The sequence below is a fragment of the Nelumbo nucifera genome, chromosome 2 (genome assembly GCF_055504915.1).
Source record: "Nelumbo nucifera cultivar China Antique chromosome 2, China Antique-T2T, whole genome shotgun sequence".
NCBI lineage: Eukaryota > Viridiplantae > Streptophyta > Magnoliopsida > Proteales > Nelumbonaceae > Nelumbo > Nelumbo nucifera.
The window spans coordinates 34,511,979-34,531,124 of NC_142650.1; the positions used below are offsets into that span (position 1 = coordinate 34,511,979).

General features: G+C 34.8%; 1 protein-coding gene, 1 long non-coding RNA gene and 1 other non-coding gene across 3 annotated transcripts; all 3 read right to left on the minus strand.

Moving 5' to 3' along the window:
• Nucleotides 1-763: 763 nt before the first annotated feature.
• LOC104589840 (Pentatricopeptide repeat (PPR) superfamily protein) lies at nucleotides 764-3,725 on the minus strand. The gene has a single exon (XM_019196406.2). It carries the CDS (start codon nucleotides 2,962-2,964, stop codon nucleotides 907-909), a length of 2,058 nt encoding a protein of 685 aa, XP_019051951.1. The 5' UTR covers nucleotides 2,965-3,725; the 3' UTR covers nucleotides 764-906.
• Nucleotides 3,726-8,980: 5,255 nt separating this feature from the next.
• On the minus strand, nucleotides 8,981-9,054 carry TRNAV-UAC (transfer RNA valine (anticodon UAC)). The gene has a single exon. It is a non-coding gene; the product is annotated as a tRNA-Val (tRNA).
• Nucleotides 9,055-13,884: 4,830 nt separating this feature from the next.
• LOC148802087 (uncharacterized) lies at nucleotides 13,885-15,967 on the minus strand. The gene is made up of 3 exons (XR_016081811.1): nucleotides 15,456-15,967; nucleotides 15,055-15,200; nucleotides 13,885-14,910 (listed from the first exon to the last, which is right to left on the minus strand). It is a non-coding gene; the product is annotated as an uncharacterized LOC148802087 (long non-coding RNA).
• Nucleotides 15,968-19,146: the final 3,179 nt, after the last annotated feature.

The window sequence follows — 19,146 nt, forward strand, 5'->3', positions numbered from 1 at the left end:
ATAGTCAGTGGTGGCTACAGATTTCTGAATCTTGGGAATATTTGCTGGCTAGTTTCCATAAAGAATCAGATATTCATCACCTCAAGTGAAACATTACATGTACCAACTCATCCCAATGTTTAACCAGACTGCATATTAGATCTGGCACTTGAGACCACCACAATTAAGAGGTACAGTCAAAGATCAACTTGACAACTGGGGATTTTGAGATAACTACTATCTAGTCAGTTTTTTAAGAGGTGGTCCATTGATTTAATAAGGGAACCAAATGGATAACATGCATGGAAAAATTCATATTAGCCACAATCTAACCTTGCAATTGAGACCAAGTCATTCGGGATGGAGTAATTGGCTAATATAGCCAGGTGGTGGACCAACTAAAAAAAATTACTAATCTGAGATTACCAGCTCATCCCTAGGCTAATATGACAAACTTTGAAGATGAAGATCCCACAATATGTCAAGGAGATAAAGTCTACTCTCAAGGTCTCAAAGGTCAATGTCCTTTCTTCTATAATTGATAGTAACTTCTTCACCAGCCGGGAGCCTGGGATAAAGACAAAACAATAGCTTACAATATAAAGCTTTGGACATGATGTCGAACCTGAAGGGGTAAATCCAGGATTCCAGGATAATAATAGTAGCAATACGAGAAGTGTAATCATGTCCATTGCATTAACAAACTGGCACCCAAGCATTGAACAAACAACACAAAACCCAGACTTACAACAAGCTGTATGTAGTACAAAGACAAGAATCCTGCTTCAGTAGAAATGTCTTTGTTTTATTTAGTTTTTGGAGGGAGTATTGAAAAGGAAAAAAAATGATAAAATTAACAAGTACTATAATATAAAAATTTATGAATAAATTGGCAAAACCAATGAGGTAATAGGTACAAAGGGCTTCTCAGTGGCTTTGTACATAAAAAATGCAGTTATTATTATCCAGAAAAGAACCTTTTAAAATTACTTCTGAGTCGAAACACCCCACACCTACTTTCATCTTGTCACCAGCCTCAGAACTCTTGAGAGCTGATAAGTGATCCCCATTCTCCCAGTAACCATTAGCCAGCACACGATATGTAACTGAATTAGGCATGATACCAAGCTTTAGCATATCAGCTTGCAACATCATTACATCACATATATGTTTGACTTGGCAAAGCCCCTGTATAACAATTGTGTAAGTGATGACATCTGGTATCAAACCAAATCTTCTCATATCTGAGAAAAACTTGCTGGCTTTCAAAATCCGTCCTTCCCTACACAGACCATGAATCAAAGCTGTATATGTCACATGATTTGGGGAGTAATAGTTTCTCACTATGTGCTCTGTTTCAGCACCCTTGGGATCAGATCCCATTTTCTCCAAGAAAAGTTTCATGGCATCAAGAGTTCTCCCATCCTTGCACAACCCATCTATCAGGCAACTGATTGTGAAAACATTAGAGTCGAGACCAGCCTCTGTCATCTCTTTATGCAACCGGAATGCCTCCTTGAAGTTACCATTTTTAGAGTGTCCATCAATCAGAGATGTATAGACAACCACATCAGGAGCAATGCCTTTAATCACCATTTCTGAGTATAATCCCATGGCAGTCTCTAAGTTACCTTCCTTGCAATACCCATCTATCAAGGAGGAGAAGGTGATCACATTGGGCTCTATACCCTTTTCTGTCATTTCAGAACACATCTTCAAAGCCTTCTCCATATTCCCGTCTTTACAATATCCATCAATCAGAGTATTGTATGTCACGGAATTTGCAACAATGCCATTTTGCTGCATTTTGTTGAATAAATCATCCCCTTCTTGTAATCTTCCGGTGATACAAAGACCTTTTAAAAGTATACTGTAAGTTAGAACATCAGGACAAATTCCTATCTTTGACATCTCTGAATAAAGATCCAAGGCTTCAGATAATCTGCCAGTTGTACAACGGCAAGTGATGAGAGAGTTGTAGATGAATATATTTGGAATAATACCATATTTGGCCATATCAACAAAAAGCTTCCTGGACTTCTCTAATTCACCCACTTTGCAAAGCCCATCGATTAAGATCCCAAATGTTACAATATTTGGGTGTAAACCATCAACAAGCATTTCTTTGTACAAATCTAGTGCTTGTTGCACTCTACTCATTTTGCAGTACCCATCCAGTAGTGCATTGTAAGTGTAGAGATTCGGTAGCACATCAGATTGCTGCATCATCCTTAGCATCTCAGTAGCTTCTGCAACATTACTTTCTTTACACAAACCACAGATAAGGATGCTATAAGTGACAACTGTTGGATAAATCCTCTTCTCCACCATTTCATCAAATATTTGGCGTGCTTTATGAATGTTGCCTTGGTTGCAACAAGCATTAATCAAAGTGCTATATGTGACAACATTAGGTCCAAACCCATTGGATAGCATGTTTTCATAAAGTTCCCACATGGAATCAAATCTACCCATCTTAAGTAATCCATCTAACAGTGAGTTGCAAGCATGCACTGCTGGCAATTTCCCGATCTTGTAGTACACCCAGGACGCTTCTTCAACAAGACCCATTTGGGAGAAGGCCATAATTAACACCCCAAACACTGCAGGAGTGAACTTTGATCTCTCAAATCGTTTGAGCACGCCAAAAGTTGAAGAACCAATATCACGAGTTTTTCGGGATATTTGGAGAGTTTGGATGAGGTCCTTTGTCAAACACCTGGCCTTGGTGTAGAATTTGGCACCGGTTAATATATGAATCATGGCTGAATAAAGTTGAGTATTTTTGGATAAATCCACTTGCTTGGAAACATACTGGAAAAATTCGAGCGCCTTGGGAACGCTTTCCATGTTTATCAAAGTGTCAACGAAATGCGAACAGGATGCATGCGACGGTGACAATGAGGATAAAAGGGAAGAGCAGATTCTTTCTGAGATGGATGAGAAATAGACTGGCGCTTTCTTTGGCGGGTGAAGTCTCAACATTGCGTAATGTCTATCTGAAGGAGTTCTCACTTCATCGGATTAAAACATAAAGGATCCTTTTTCCGATCAGCTCCACCGAACTGAATCTGGATCCAAGCTTATGCACACTAGTGCGGCTTCATCGGCCATATCAACGCCCAAATGCTTTCCGTCAAGGTAATACACGACAGAAAGTTCCAAATCCAACGACACGAGAAACTCAACTCAAATTTCTCCAGATCATCCACAGTCTTCTATGCCGTCGTCTTCATCACAACATAGCATCAATATTGCCTCCGACACCACACAACCAAACCCACCTAAGTCACCTAATTACATCTCAGCTCGGAAGAACAGACTCTGGAACAGCATTTGCAATACTTGGATCAATCAATATTTATCGGAAAAGGGATCAATCAACCAATGCCTGCTCCGGCAATTTGAAAATACTTAAACACCCATTGGTTTAAAAAATGGATAAAAAATTCCTTACTGTTTAAAGAATGAAGAATTACTTAAATTACCTTTTAGTTTTCCAACAATAGAAATCACTATTAAATATTGATGAAGAAAAGCAAAATATTGAATTTACCCTCTATTAATTTTCAAATTTTCAGAATAAATCTATATATTTCTGTCGATTCAGATGCTGATCTATTTCAAATGAGATGTTGTTGTGGTGACAACACTATTTCTGAAATTCACTGAAAAATGCAGCATTATTATCTCAGAAGTGAGATAGCAGCATCGTCCACTGAAGAATACAGTCAAATTTCAGTCCCCAACTTTCACTATATGTTGTTTTGGTCTAGTGTCAATTCCTCTGAACTTTAAAATGCTACAATGTAGTATTCAAATTAATCAGATATTTAACGAATCTCAATCAATACCATCACATGACATTACGTGTGGATTAAATATTCTGAAAATGTCAAAAACACCCTTAATAGTATTTTATCGAACATTTTACCCATTCCCTTTAAACAAATAGAAAAGGGAAATGGCTCTTTTTAGACCTGGCAAAAAATTGACCCAATCTGCGAATCCGATCTGACCCAACCCGAAAAATAGGATTAGGATCTCATATTTAACGACCCGAATGTAAAAATGACCCGACCCGAGCATTACATGTTACATCACGAGCATTAAATAACTCACGGAATGCTAATGGCAGGTCCTAAAGTGATAGTTTTCATCAATTTAGGTATTATAATGACAATTTAAATTTCGGATACTAAAGTGAGACTACTCCCAAAGTATAATCTACAATTTGCCTATGTGGTGCGGCTGGTATTCTCTAACAGAGGATTGCTCACAAAGAATATCTAGTGGCAATAAGCTAGACCTCTAATTACATTAGTTATTACAGAGATCCATAGATTTTAGGTTTCAAAAGCACGATATATGCCAATTAATGGTGGCTCAAGTGATGTTAAGGGTAAGAAGGATAGTTTAAGCTTTTTACTTTAAATCTCAATATTTCCCTTATTATCTCATTAACAAAATGGTTTCTTCAAAATTTCTAATACAACAATAGATTGAATGTAAACGAGCTCGCTCATGTCATTCTCTCTCTCTCTCCCTCTTCCTGCATGTTTACAAAATGCTAATGGAGTCATCCTCTTCCTCACTCGCCTATGGTAACAAAAGAGAATGTTGAAATTTCTCTTGGAGGTGTCACAAACAAAAATGGTGGCTGGCTTAGAGAGTAGCTGGCCTAACTAGAAGCAAAAAAACGTGACACTTCGTCAAAGCCAAAATTGCAGAAATAGTTAATAATATCAATTTTCTCTGGTTCCCAAAGTACGGTTAGTGGGTGTTTGCTAAAATACTAAATAGAGACGATTTCCAATTATGATCTGGACCTTTGGGAAAAGATGGGCAAAACTAAAAACAAAAAATTGCATTTAACCCTAGACTTGCAAATGATACTATACTAATTGTTGGACTAGGTTTCTTTTGATGTACCAACCAATGAGATCAGGGTCAAATACATGGGTATGTTGGAGTAGTTTGGGGAAAGATGGGCAAAACTAAAAACAAAAAATTGCATTTAACCCTAGACTTGCGAATGATACTATACTAATTGTTGGACTAGGTTTCTTTTGATGTACCAACCAATGAGATAAGGGTCAAATACATGGGTATGTTGGAGTAATTTGAAATATCACTTGAGTGGACAATCATTGAGATAGGATCAACCATTTTGTTAGACAAAGAAAATATCCTAATTAGCACTTTCCCTAATAGAAACTTAAACTGCTACTAATGAATTTTAACATGTTTAGGAGTTAACCTGTGAAACATATTTATTTTATAAAATGGTTGGTAAAAGGTTTTTAATCATAGGATCCATTTAAATAGAGAGTATAATACTACATTTTACAGTTAAGGAAGAGGTTCTTCCCTGTGCGTAGTGTACAAATATTATGAGTTAAGAGGTTATGAGTAAAAGCCTCTTTGGCTAAAACCTGATGGGCTTATTTCTCACAATATACCATTGGTTCTAGGTTTTATAAGGTGGTTGAAACCCAAAGCCCATGTATGTTTAAGTGTTGGGTCGATTACAAGCCCAACTGGATTGGGTAGTAGGCCTACTAAGCAAGCCTAGTGAATTTTGTCTATGTGGTTCTCTACCTAGGCTGGACCCATATAACTTAATGTGAGGACTTAGTGGGTCCCATCCATACAATATTCAGGTCTAATGGGCTAATTAAAATTATGAATTAAATAACTTGATTATAATGGTCCAATTCCAACTAAACACTAGTTTGACTAGTCACATGATTAGTTTGACTAGATAATTGGATAAGTTGGGTTGATATTGGAATGAGATAGGATATTTTCTTAATCCTAATATGATTAGTATGGTTTCCTAATTTTTAATTAAGTTATAAATTTAATTTGGAAACTCCTAGTGGGATTGCAACATTCCAGCTCTATATATGATAGAGAATGAGAGAGTCTTGCTAGAGATTAGCATCTATTCTCCTACTTCCAAACCCTAGTTCGACCCAGGCTGAAAGGAGAGTTTTTTTTTTCTCTTTTCTCTTTAAGTTTTACTAACAAAAACACAATTTACTTAAGTCATTAACAACTGTATTCAAAGAAGGTCATTGGAATGCACATTGATTCACAAAAGCATACTAGACCAAGTTCTTGTTTTTGGGTTGTGCCATCTTCAGCTTTAGAACTTGATTTGGACCTGAAGTTTGGGTGTGAATCACTACTTTGGAAGTTGTAATTGTGGCATCCGCATCAAGTACGATTTCAACTTTGATCTGAACATCAAATTTGATTGTTTGATCCTAGGAGAAAATAATTTCTCCATGGAAACTAGTAAGCATAAAATGACAACAACTCGAGAAAAGCTAGTAAGCACACAATGGCAACAACTCTGAATGCGACAATAGTTGAGGAGGAATGCCATAGTGCATTAGTGTGTAGGTTTGAGTGCATTTCTGTGCTGTGTGTGAGATAGAATTTTAGTGCCAGTGGAAGGGAGACCGGGCTCAAGAAGACTACCATTGTTGAGAATGGCGAATAGTGAAAGCAAATTTAAGAAGCATTGACATTTCTCACTATACTTTTACTTCTCCCTTGTTTACAATTGAAATTTGTGATTCTATGTGCTCTATTCATTTGTTTCTCTCTCCCTTCCTTATTCTCCCTTCTTTTTCTTCTTCTTCTCTCCCCTGATTTTGCAACACAAGCATAGAACCAAGCTATGAAGCATGGTTGCAAAACCAAACATAAAAATCCAAAGAAAGAACCTAAGGTTAATCTCAAGATGCATTTGTATGACATTACCAGAACCTTGTAATGTGAAAGACGATCAAGTCTTCCCTATTCTAGGGTTAAAGATGATGGATATTTTTCTAAAGCAATTAGTCGGGACCTGTGCAATGCATAAGTTTTGTTAAAAGAAATTGTGGCATAAGGAGCCTTGTGATAGTCACGTTGGTCTAAGCGCTTTTTTTTTGGGGGGGGGGGGGGGAGGGGGCTATGTTTTTTACCACAGTCCAAGTTGCTTAATTAATTTTAAAATTTTATTAATGTAATTTAAGTGAACAATGAAATGATTAAATTTAATTTTGAAATTAATAATTTTTTATTTTATTAATTTTTCTTAATTTATATTATTTTTAAATGAAACTTACATGGTATTGTAATTTTATTAATTTTAGTAAATATAGATTTATTAATGTTACTAATTAATTAATTATTATTATTGTCATATAAATTTATATTAATCTTTATTATACTTAAATTGATTTTATTTTTTACTAATTATCAATTTATAATTTTATTCCTATTGAATCGGATTTAGATATACCCCCAATTTCAAATCCAATCTGATCCATTTGCATATCCTCGGATATGATGCATAAACTCCTCTCCTCACACCTCACTATTAATGATTTATTACAAAAATTATATAGCACCTACATTTCGATACAACAATTAAAACCAAAACGACTATTCACCATTCAGTCCCTCCTCTTCCCATGTGCTCCATCTGTAACCAAGCAAAAACAATGCTCATAAAAAAGGGGAAAAAGGAAACAGAAAAATAACCTACAAACCACTGCCAAACATATCAAATAAAACATACCGTTGTGCTGATCCATATATTTAGCAAAGCTTACCAAATGACTTCAAATCTCCATCTTTACATGTCAGAACTTGACCGAATGGACTTAAACCCAAACAACAAAAGAATTAGTGAAAAAGAAAATCATAAAACCTTAGACTAATACTTGTAGAAGCAAAGTAATTGAAGGTGTCAAGATATCATCTTCAAGTTGTTTTGGATAACAAAGGACATGATTTCAAGAGATGAAATCCCAACAAAGTTTTTGCAATTGTTTCAACCTAGTTCAAACTCTGGGACTCCAAAGAGTGGGATATTCAACTCTTTGTTGTTAATTTATTCAGTCTCAACAGTCCAAAGCTTTAACTTTGGAAAATAACCCTTGTTAATGGGGAAGAGTTATTGCCTTAGAAAACAAACCATCGTTTAATATATTGAAGCAAATAGATTAGAAGGTATTAAAGATGTTTTTTTTTTTTTTTTAAGTTACTAACATTTTGGACCATTTCATTTTACTAAATAGAGAGATTTGAAGTTGCTTTTTTTAAGGGAAAATTCCTGATTAGTACCTTGTACTTTGGGCCTAGTGTCATTTTGGTCTTCAAACTTTAAAACGTGAGAATTTAATACCCGAACTTTCAAATCCAGTACCTATCATTAGTCAGCCGTTAAGTGGCATTTGAAAAGACACAAATGCCCTTCAAGTGTCATCTAATTTTCTTGATCAACCATTCAAATATTGACAAAAAATTAAGTCCCTAACCTTGCCTCTTCTATTTAAGAAAATTGGGGTTTGTTAATTTTTTGTCAACATTCTTGAATAGAAAAGACAAAGATTTGGGACTGTTAATTTTTTGTCAACGTTTGGATAGTTGATAAAGAAAATTAGATGACACTTGAAAGACATTTGTGGCATTTGTCTTTTTTAAATGCCACTTAACAGTTGATTAACGACAGGTACTGGATTGACACGTTTTGAAAGTTCAAGTACTAAATTGTCACATTTTAAAATTTGGGGACCAAAGTGGCACTAGGCCCAAAGTACAAGATATTAATCAGGAATTTTCCCTTTTTTAATCATTTATATAAATGGTATTTAAAAAAAAGGGTAAAGTTTAAGCTTTTACCTCTGTTGTAGTTCATTGCAAGCCTTAACCCAATTACATTTGGAAACTCTAAATAAACCAAACAAAGAAAGAAACTGAAACGACTGCCAGACTGAGGCGTTTGGATAAGAACCTAAACATTTGGAAGAGAACCTATTGAACGAAAAACAAAATGAGATTGGTTGAAAGTTGAGAAGAATAGGTTGAATTGAGCTCAAAAGGAAGGAAACGAGTTTTGCTTTCCTCCTATTCTTATATTTCCAAGGCAAAAAATCTAAAATTCAAAATTTCCATAGTGCTGATTTGAGTTTTTCTTTTCTCATAAGGCAAAAATTAATGGTGCTGCCCAGGTTCGAACTGGGGACCTTCAGTGTGTAAGACTGACGTGATAACCGACTACACCACAGTACCATCGATGTTTAATTACAGTACAGCAATATTTATATATGTAGTACATTATCGGCTTCCAACATTATGCGGCTATAGATGATGTTGGAAGCATCCTGCGAGTAGCACATTTAGTTACACTTGATCATTGCTAAAATCAAAATTTCTCATCTACGAGGATATCGTTGTCTTAGAAAACATTATCAAATGCCACCTAAGGCATCACATCTAACTTATGTAGTAACAGACTAACGAGTTCGGATCTGCTCCTCCTAGGGCGCGCCTCACAACACGTATCAGCCGTGCATCTAAAACATCTTCCCATGAATTAAAAATTTACAAATAAGAGATGTTCAAGGTGCAGGGCTGATATGTCCTGTAAGGAGCAGATCCTATCACCAGTCTAACAGGTTAGTATTGACTAAGGCCAAGCCCGTTGGTCAATCAAATTTAAGGGGTTGCCATCTAAGTCCTAATCACGGGTATAACATAGGCCAGATTAGTCCAAACCTAACCCGGACCTGAGATGTCTTCATATTTGCATACTGTTCATCTACGGATCTAATAAATATATGTAACTATGCATATTTATGAACAATTTTAGGTTTAATGGCAAAAAGTTCCTAGTGTAGCAGAAGTTTATGATTTTTTGGTGTGTTTGGTTGCAATGCAAATAAATTTGCATTGATGCAAAATCATGACAGTCCAAATGATTTGAGTGTAAATTCTGATCTATTTTTGTATTAAATTTTAGTTTATTTTGTTTGAATGCTGTATAAATGAAGTAAATTAAGATATGAAGCAGAATAAAGTAAAATCTAAAACAAAATTAAATAAGAATTTGCATTTTCTACATTTGCACTCCCATGCATTTGTACTAGTGCAAATAAATTTGCACTGCAACCAAACACAGTCTAAAGTACCACTTGTTCTTGTGCATATAGTGCCCTTCTGGAAGGGCTTTCATGCAATGGCTTCTCATGTTGCAATGTAAACCTCCCATGGAAAGTCGTGAAACTATGTTTGGTGAAAAGCCTGGAAAACTGAAAATACATTCGAACAAACCAAAAAAGGGACTTTTCTGTTAGAGATGTAACCGTATTGAATCAAATCAAACTTTGGCAGGCTTTGACTCAATTTGATTAAATATTTGATGAGTTCAAGTTCGACTCGATAGTTTAAAAAACTAAATCATCAATTTAACTCATTGACTTTGGGTTGGGTTGTCATCGGGTTGGCTCGATTTCTTCACTTCATGGTTTTCAAAATCGGACTGGATCGGATGGTCAGACTGGAAAAACCAGGAACCGGTCAGGTGATCGGTTTCGTTTTTTTCCCAAAGCTGGATTTTCTCCAAAAACCGTTGATTTTGGTCAGCAAACCATTGACTCAGGCGATTAACCGTTCAAACGGTATTGACCATTTTTTATTTTTTAATTTTTTTTCAAAATGAACTGACCGTTCGATTTGAATGATTGGACCGTTTGACCTGATAACCGGACCCCTAACCGATTTGGTCTCCAAGTCGGTTTTAAAAACCATGTTCACTTCTTTTTAACTAAATTTTTCTTACTTCTTAATCTTAAGATTAAGAGATTAAGGTCACCTTGCAAAAAGAAATTTTTTGCTAAAGCTAGGTCACCTTAATATGCTACTTGTAAGTTGTAAGAACAAGCTAGCAAAAAGAAGTGAACAAATGGACTCAACCCCATTGCAACCTGAACTCAAAATTATCTGGTTAGGTTAAGATTATGGTTGGAGTTCAACATTTGATTGGGTTAGAGTTGACTTGACTTGCACCCCTAGTACTAACTCAGAGTGAAAGGCATTTGAACAACAGAGTATGTGGAAACCCATTACAGAATTACATTGTTCATTTAACTTGAGGTATAGTGATCATCAAATAGAGGTGTAAACAAAGCTCACCATATATAAAGGGTAAATTGCTAAAACCTATCCTAAAGTTTTTAGAGTTGCTGAAACCTTTCTTGAAATTTGGTAATGGCAATCACCTCCCCCTCTATTAAAATTCTCTAACAAAACTAAAATACCCATGTGGTTATGGACCAAAATATTTATTTCCAAATTTTCTCATCATATCAATTGCCACCCTAAACCCTTCCAATCTATTTTTTGAGATTGAGTTATTTTCCAATCAATCGCTCAAAAATAAAGCTACAACTTTAAACTCTTTTTTTTTTGTTCATAAAGTTTGTATTGTTTTTATTTTAAAAATCAGCATCAATTGTCACTACATTGGTATTTTGGACATTTTGTGCCTCTTTTTAGGGGTTTTCTATTTTTGGATTTTGAGAGGCGAGAAAGTTGGTCAATAGGATTTTGGTTCCCATTGACTAAGAAACCCATGTTCCTTTTCCAGATTTATGTGTGGACCAAGGAAACTTTAAGAAACCCAGCTAAGTGATACACATCTCCTAGGTGGGTAAATAACTTTCCCACCTGAGGAAAAGTTGTCAACACTTGAATGGGACAAAAATGCCCCTTTTAATAATGAATTTTTGTGGCTAAAATGGTCAATGCCTTATTTACTAGGGATATAAAAGAACATGGGAAAATGCACTTACCCGTCTACTTGCAACTATGTTTTCGGTTCGGTCTTTTCAGTTTTTGGTTAAATCGGTTCAGTTAATTTGGTTTTTGACTAACTTGGTTTTTGGTTTCATTTTTAGAATTAGAAATTCGGTTAACCGAATTAACCAAACTTTCTATTATTATATGTAATATATAAGATATAATATGTAGCATATATTATACAATATGTAACATATAATATATTATATATTTATATATTAATATATAATATAATAAAATTTGATTTCATAATATATTTTATGATATATAATATATATTATATGTTATAATATATAATAAAGTATATATTATTAAAATTCAGTTTTAACCGAAAACCGAACCAAAAATTCGGTTTCGGTTTTTAAAATTTTGGTTTATTCGGTTCAGTTTTTAACCGAATAAACTGAATGCTCACCCCTACATGTGAGTGGCACAACAAAAGTGGGCCATGCTGGCCAAAGATTAAAATATCGTATCAGGTTGATACACACCAACATTATATCGCATCTAGTTTCTTTCTATTAGAGAATTTTCCTAGAATTTTCAAACTCCACTACCTTTACACAAATCTTAAATGTGCTTTTAAACCACTATGACACCTTACCATTTTGTGATAATAAATGAAATATAGTAACTTTTATATTTACATGCAATTCAAACAAATATTATTTGTTTATATTCAAAAACTCCAACTAAAAATAAAAAAAAATAATATTCAAAATTGGTGTTTTATAAACTAATGGAACAAATGATCTATCAAATCCAAATTTATATCAAAAAATGGTTTTTAATCTCAAGAAATTTATGGAAAAAATATTAATAATAGAATAATTATTTTAGTACTTAAAATTTATAAATTTTCAATTAATATCTTAAAATTTTTATATATCATTATAAATTATTAAATATTATTTTAATTTAAATTAAACAGAAATATATTTATTATTTATAAAAATAAAAATATTGTTTACAAAATATTCAAAAATATAATATTAAATTAAACCTATCAAATCCACCATTCTACACTTATAACAAAAAATGATTTTTATTTCAAAAAAATATAAAAATAAAGTATTAATAATAAAATAATTATTTTAGTAATTACAAATTATGAATTTGCAAATGCTATATATTTTAGAAATTTTAACTAATTTGATAACACATTTAATGTTTATAAAAATAAAAATATTATTTACTAAACATTTTAAAATTTAATAGTTAGTTTAATTTTTTGTTAATGTTAAAAAGTAAAATAGTAAAAATATAATTGATATAATAATTAAAATATAATGGTTGCAAATGCTTTGTGCCTTGGATTTAAATAGAAAAAAAACATGTATCTTGGACTTTTGACTAATGCATTATCATAAAATTGTATGATATTTATGCATCTCACTATATTTATTGTAATATATTTCTTCATATATACCATTAAAATATATATTTTCTAAGTATTTATACACTAGGTGTGGCTATTTTAACCTTAAATTTAGTGTTATTAATATATTTACCAGATTTGTATATATTTTCCTAGTGTATTCATATTTTTTATCTGTAACCATGTATTTACAAAGTGTATCCATATCCGAGTTGGCCAATAATTCACATTACACCTTTATCATCGAATTTAGAGAAAAAAAAATAAGAGTTTCATTACAGGGGAGATTTACAAATTACAACTTCACAATCAGAATTATCATTCAGGGAAAAATGTTCTAATCCAACATCCAGATAAAATGAGAGATGGGAATACAAGATTCTTGCCATATTTATGTATAAATAAATGAGGACCATGGGGTACAAAGAGTTTGTAAACAACCCACGATATCCTCCTAATAAACACGAACCGCTTTGAGCTAGAGTACGCACTCTGTTAGAAGAACTTCAATTTTCCTTTGGCTACAGAAGATTTTGCCGCCTCCAACTGGCAGAGTGCTTTCTTTGTTCCAGACAACGCTGAACATGGTTCGGTGGCCGTGGCCCCTAGGGTAAGAGCAAAATAGAGATAAACTGTGCACAAGATAGCAAGGAGTGCAAGCACTGTAAGCAGGTAGCGATGGCGCTGGAGAAGAGTGCAGTTACCCAACTCTTCACGGGCCTGAAACTGCTTCTTTAATGGTGATGATGGTGAGAATGAGTTTTGGGATCTCCTATGTGGAGAAGATAAGCTGTCTAGAAGCATGGTTTAACCTGAGCCTTCTGCCTAGGACACACCTCGAGTCCTGCACCAATTCCCACATAAATAACAAAGTTTTAAGCTTGATACTATCATATTTCAAGGCAAAAGAACAACACTGGACCAGAAAACAAGGTGGGGTGAGCAGGGGCAACAAAGTGCATATTGTTCTTCTTCCTTTTTCTGTCCTGGACTTTAAAACAAGCTTTAATTTTTCAATTTCTTGAAATTTATCTTTAACACATTAAGGGGTTATGGAAGTGCCAGTAATTTAGAAACAAAGAATTGTCATACCTGAACTTCCATTACTAGGGCTGTCAGTGGACATGATAGTGATCCAATCCGACCTGATCCAATAGGAGTCCATTACAGATTGACCAGGTCCAATCCAATCTGATAAGTACTTCGGATCATTAAGTCTGGACTGGTCTAAAGTCCAATTCAATATATCTTATTGAAGCATCCACACCTGTTCAAATTCGTTTTAGATTGGGTCCAATCAACCCAAACCTGGTCCATTGACATCCCTACTCTTATCTTTTGTCAATAGACTAGATATTGGTTCAAACCCGACCCAGTCCAGTACAAATCCATTACAGAGACAGATGGACCAGGTCGAATCCAATCCAATAAATACTTTGGAACATCAAGTCTTGACTGGTCCAATTCAACATGTCTTATTGGACTGTCTAACCCATTCAAAATGATTTTGATTGGACGGGTCCAACCCAAACCTGATCCATTGACACGTCTACCTAATAAGAAGTGTAGCATTTTATCTAACACTCTATGCCCCAAAAATAGTTTCATGTCTTTATAAAATACAGTCAAGGAATATATACAGCAATAAGTATTATCCTAGAGTCTCACAAAGATAAGAAACTGATCTTCAACTGACAAGGGAAAGGATTTCACAGCGATCACAGACAATTCTTCTATGAGCAGACCAAGGCTGTCTTTACTTAACTGTAAGAATTGGCGAATAATTCCCTCCCTCTCTGCACAAACCTCCCTTTCATCATTTGTGTCCTGAGTATCCTAATTGCAAACAACTCCTAAGATGAAAATAAAATGAAGCTGTGTTTGTTTTGTTGGGGCATGGGGCATACTCCCTACTCAAGGAAAAAAAAGCAGATCAGGGAAATTGCGTTTGTTGAACTAGAGGGGAGGAGATAAGGAAAAAGGATAAACTAAGAAAATTTAAGCGACTCTGGATGGGCACAGTGCAGGGTGCACATGAGGTCTAGTGGCCATACCGCAGGGAGAGCAGAGACAGCATTACTGCAAGATTGATCCTGCACCTCTGCTTTGGGAGTGATGCCAAGTGTCTACCACATAGGAGAGAGAGTCCGGATTGGCTCCCCTTGAGTGCTTTTCACACCAATCCCACAGTACGTTGCAGCTGCACATTGGAAGCATTTCCAATGTTGTTATTCATGGGAGAGATAGGATTGCTGTTCAACATGCTTTGAAACCAATAATGATGCTACACAACAGTCATAAAATACACAGGGTCTACAACCATATCCAACTTCTCTCACTGTGGGCCCCATGTGTTTTATCACTGACGTGAGGCATTATCATTGATGTAATGTGTTCAGCTAATGAAAGCCTACGGTTAGTGTTAAGAAAATGCAAAGATGAGCCAGTGATTAACCTGTCCATAAATTAAACCCCATTTGCTCGACCAACTTAAAAGAGCTAATAGAATCATTTTTCAGAGACTCATCTGCCCTAGGCCCATCCCTGTGCATCCAAATTTTACAGGGTTCATGCAAGGAAGCAGATCGATCCAAAACTGATAGGATTTCAAAATAGTGAACTAAGGTCAGATAAAAAAAAAGGAGTGTGCATTGAATACACAAGACCAAGAAGACAACTCATAGATGAAGTGAAAAGCTCAATGGAGAAACTGTTTTAACTGTTCAAAGACGAATAAACTGTGAATCTCATCAAAAGCCACCCAATGAAAAGAAATCATATCTTAATAGAAGATTATTCTGCAGGAATCCCACCGGTATGTTATTCCAATACACTAGAGTGCCCTCAAATTTCAAGAAAAAGCCCTGCCACAGTGACTAAGAAGTTGAAGGCTTTTGCCAGTGTTTAATATAAAGAATTTTAATTCTCTTTGCATAATTGATGACCAATAGTGTCATTAAAAGTTAAAATTCCAACATAGAAATTATTATGTTAGAATTGAACAGATACTAATAAATAATTTCAACAGTTGAAATTGTACATGGAAGATGTATCAGGCTAAGGGTCTAACCCTTCACTTGAAAGAAAAATTACACATTATCAATTAGAGACTGGTTTGCTGCAATTATGGCACTCAACATGAATTTTCAGATAAGAAAACTTAAGCTCTCTCCATGCACTAGTCCTGAGCATTTTATTGAAGAAAAGAATAGGCAGCGCTGTATACATGACTTCTGTTGTCTATGCATCAGCACGTTGGAAAACACTCTTATAACCTAGCACATCAATGTGTATTTTCATACACATCAGATATATTCTCTAGCCATCTACTTTCAAGTTTATCTCTTCTTTTGTGTGACCATTATCCTCAAAACCATTTAAATTGCAAACAAGAATGCCATATAGATTGTTCCAAGGACAAAGTAAGATAAAGAAGGTAGTCTTCTGTTTTTCCATGTGGCTACACAATAGGGAGTAGCCCATCCCCCTCTCCTTAACTAGGGGTGGACACAAGATGAGCTTCTCATGAGCTATTCGAGCTCGGCTTGACTCAATTTAAACCGAGCTTGAGCCTAATATATTGAATCTTTTTGCTAATTGAGCCAAGCTCGAGCCCAGTGAAGCTCGGCTCATGAGGCTCGTGAGTCTAATCGAGCCTAGTATAATAATTAATAATTTTTTATATAAAATAATATATTTTATATATAATATTTTTATTTTTTATGTATAATAGTAAATAATTTTTATAATTCTTATTTTTTTGTATGTAAAATAAAAACAATTTTTATAATTCCTAATTTTTTGTATGTAAAATGAAAAAATATTTTTATATGTAGAGTTTTTATTTTGTAGAAAAAGCTTGGCTTGTAGTCAAGTTCGAGCCGAGTTAAGCTCAAACTTGCGAGATTTTGAACCAAGCAGATCTCAAGCTCAAGTCTCTAGCCCGAATCGAGCTCGAGCCTAACACTATTGCTGTGAGCCGAGCTCAAATAGCCAAAAATTCAGCTTGGCTCGGCTTGAATCCATCCCTACCCTTAACCCCCATCCCTGGTGGTAGCAGGCTTTGATCCCAGCTCTTTGGTTGCAAGTCAAAGATCCTACCAACTGAACCACCATCTATTGGTAACAAGGAGGTAGTCATTGATGGTATCACCATCAAGGTAGCACATTGGGTAAAAACAGTTGACGCAAGGAGTTCACAATAGGTAACATTATCAGGGGATGAGGTGTAATAGTGACATCTTCAACACTAAGGCCTTCCATTCAATAGAATTGAGCCCCACCAACTCTTCAAGAATCAAGCTGAACTTTGATGGAAGCTATCAAGTGGTAATCCAAGACCTCCTGAAATTGCCATGTGTTTGTGGGGTGGGGTGTTAGAGATTGTAATGGAAGAGTTTTGGTTTTATGCTAGTGGCCAATAAGTGAGAGTGATTCTTTGAGGGCAGAAATTTTATCCCTTCAACAAGGTTTAATGCTAGCAAAGCAACTGGGATTAGAAGAGAGATTGGAGCCAGTTTCAAATGGATTTGGAGAGAAGATTAGAAAATGGTTTGGCAGATACCAAGCACAACTTTGGATCATATATAGGGGTGGCCACGAGCCGAACTGCTCATGAGTTGTTCAAGCTCGACTCGTGAAAAGCTCGGCTTAGCTCGGTCTAAACCAAGCTTTGAGCCAAACTCGAGCCTAATATATAGGCTCGTTTGCTAATCGAGCTGAGCTTGATCTTAATAAAGCTCGACTCGTGAGGCTTGCAAGCCTAATCAAGTGTGAACATAGGGTGTCACCTTGGCCACTAAGGGAGACCTTGGCTTAGCACATCGACAACTGAGGGAGACATCAGCTCGACACCTCGTCAACTAAGGGTGACTTCAGCTCGACACCTCACCTGCTAGGGAAACCTTAACTCGACACTTCAGCAGTTGAGGGAGACCTTGGCAACTGAGAGAGACCTCAACTCGGCACCTCGACTGCTTGGGAGACGTCAGCTTGGCACTTCAGCAGTTGAGGGAGACATGCAATCAAAGATAGTCGAGCTTGAACTTCCGAACTTTTGTCTTAAATCGAGCTCGAGCTCGAGCTCAAACCTGATATTTTATGAGCGAATTGAGCTCGAATAGCCAGATATTTGGCTAGGCTAGGCTCAACTCGAATCCACCCCTAATCATATATACGTTTTTTATTTTTTTTTCTCTTTACCTTTTTTGGGTGTTATGAGGAGAAATTAACATAAGCTTCCATACACACATCCAAAGCATTCATTATTGAAATTTATCAACTTCTCCCTAATCCATACAATCATAATAGGATTATCATTTTCAAATTGACATAACTTCATATAGAATACGAAGTTGTTAGCTTCATATGGAATAGGATGTTCTCAAATTGTATTTATATATATATATATATCTATCTATCTACCTATTAGTAGTCCCTCTTCACCTTCCTAGACCCCTCTAAGTTTCAGGAATTCAATTGTCATTAATTGAAATTTTTATTAATTATCTCTTAATTTAGCTTAGTATTAATTCAATACTCTATTTATTACATGAGAAGTTTTATTTAATATAAAAACTAAACACAAATATTAATATTAACATTAGATGTAATATTAAAATAAATAAGTCAATTAATTTGGCTAGTTCATCCCAAATCCTAACCAAAATATTCTATATTATTATTTAATCTATTCAACTTTAATTTTATATTAATCTAGTTCTTTATGAAACAATTCATCAATATGCCTATAAAATGTATAAACTATTGAAGTAATCAATATTTTTTAAATTCTAATACTACATACACTAAAACAAGTAATTCAATAAAATGATTAACATAGCATTAATCTATATTGCATTATAAAAAAGTATAAGAACAGATAAACATGCAAAAAGTACAAAAGAAAAACCAAAATATTGACACTGTCTTTAGGGTTGTAATCAAGTAAGAATCAGAGTCAATTACAACCACATTTGAATCCAATCTGATTATTAAAGCGTCATATTCAAATCTGATCCAAAATCCAATATATCGGACTTGGATCAGATTGAAATTTAATCTAAATATGCTTTATTGTGCTTGAAATAAAGAAAATGTTAAAAAGTTTTAAATTAAATATGCTTTATTTTATTATTAATGACGGA

What these genes read in the sequence shown, in the direction of transcription:
- LOC104589840 (XM_019196406.2), bottom strand. Translation starts at nt 2,964, where the DNA reads ATGTTGAGACTTCACCCGCCAAAGAAAGCGCCAGTCTATTTCTCATCC.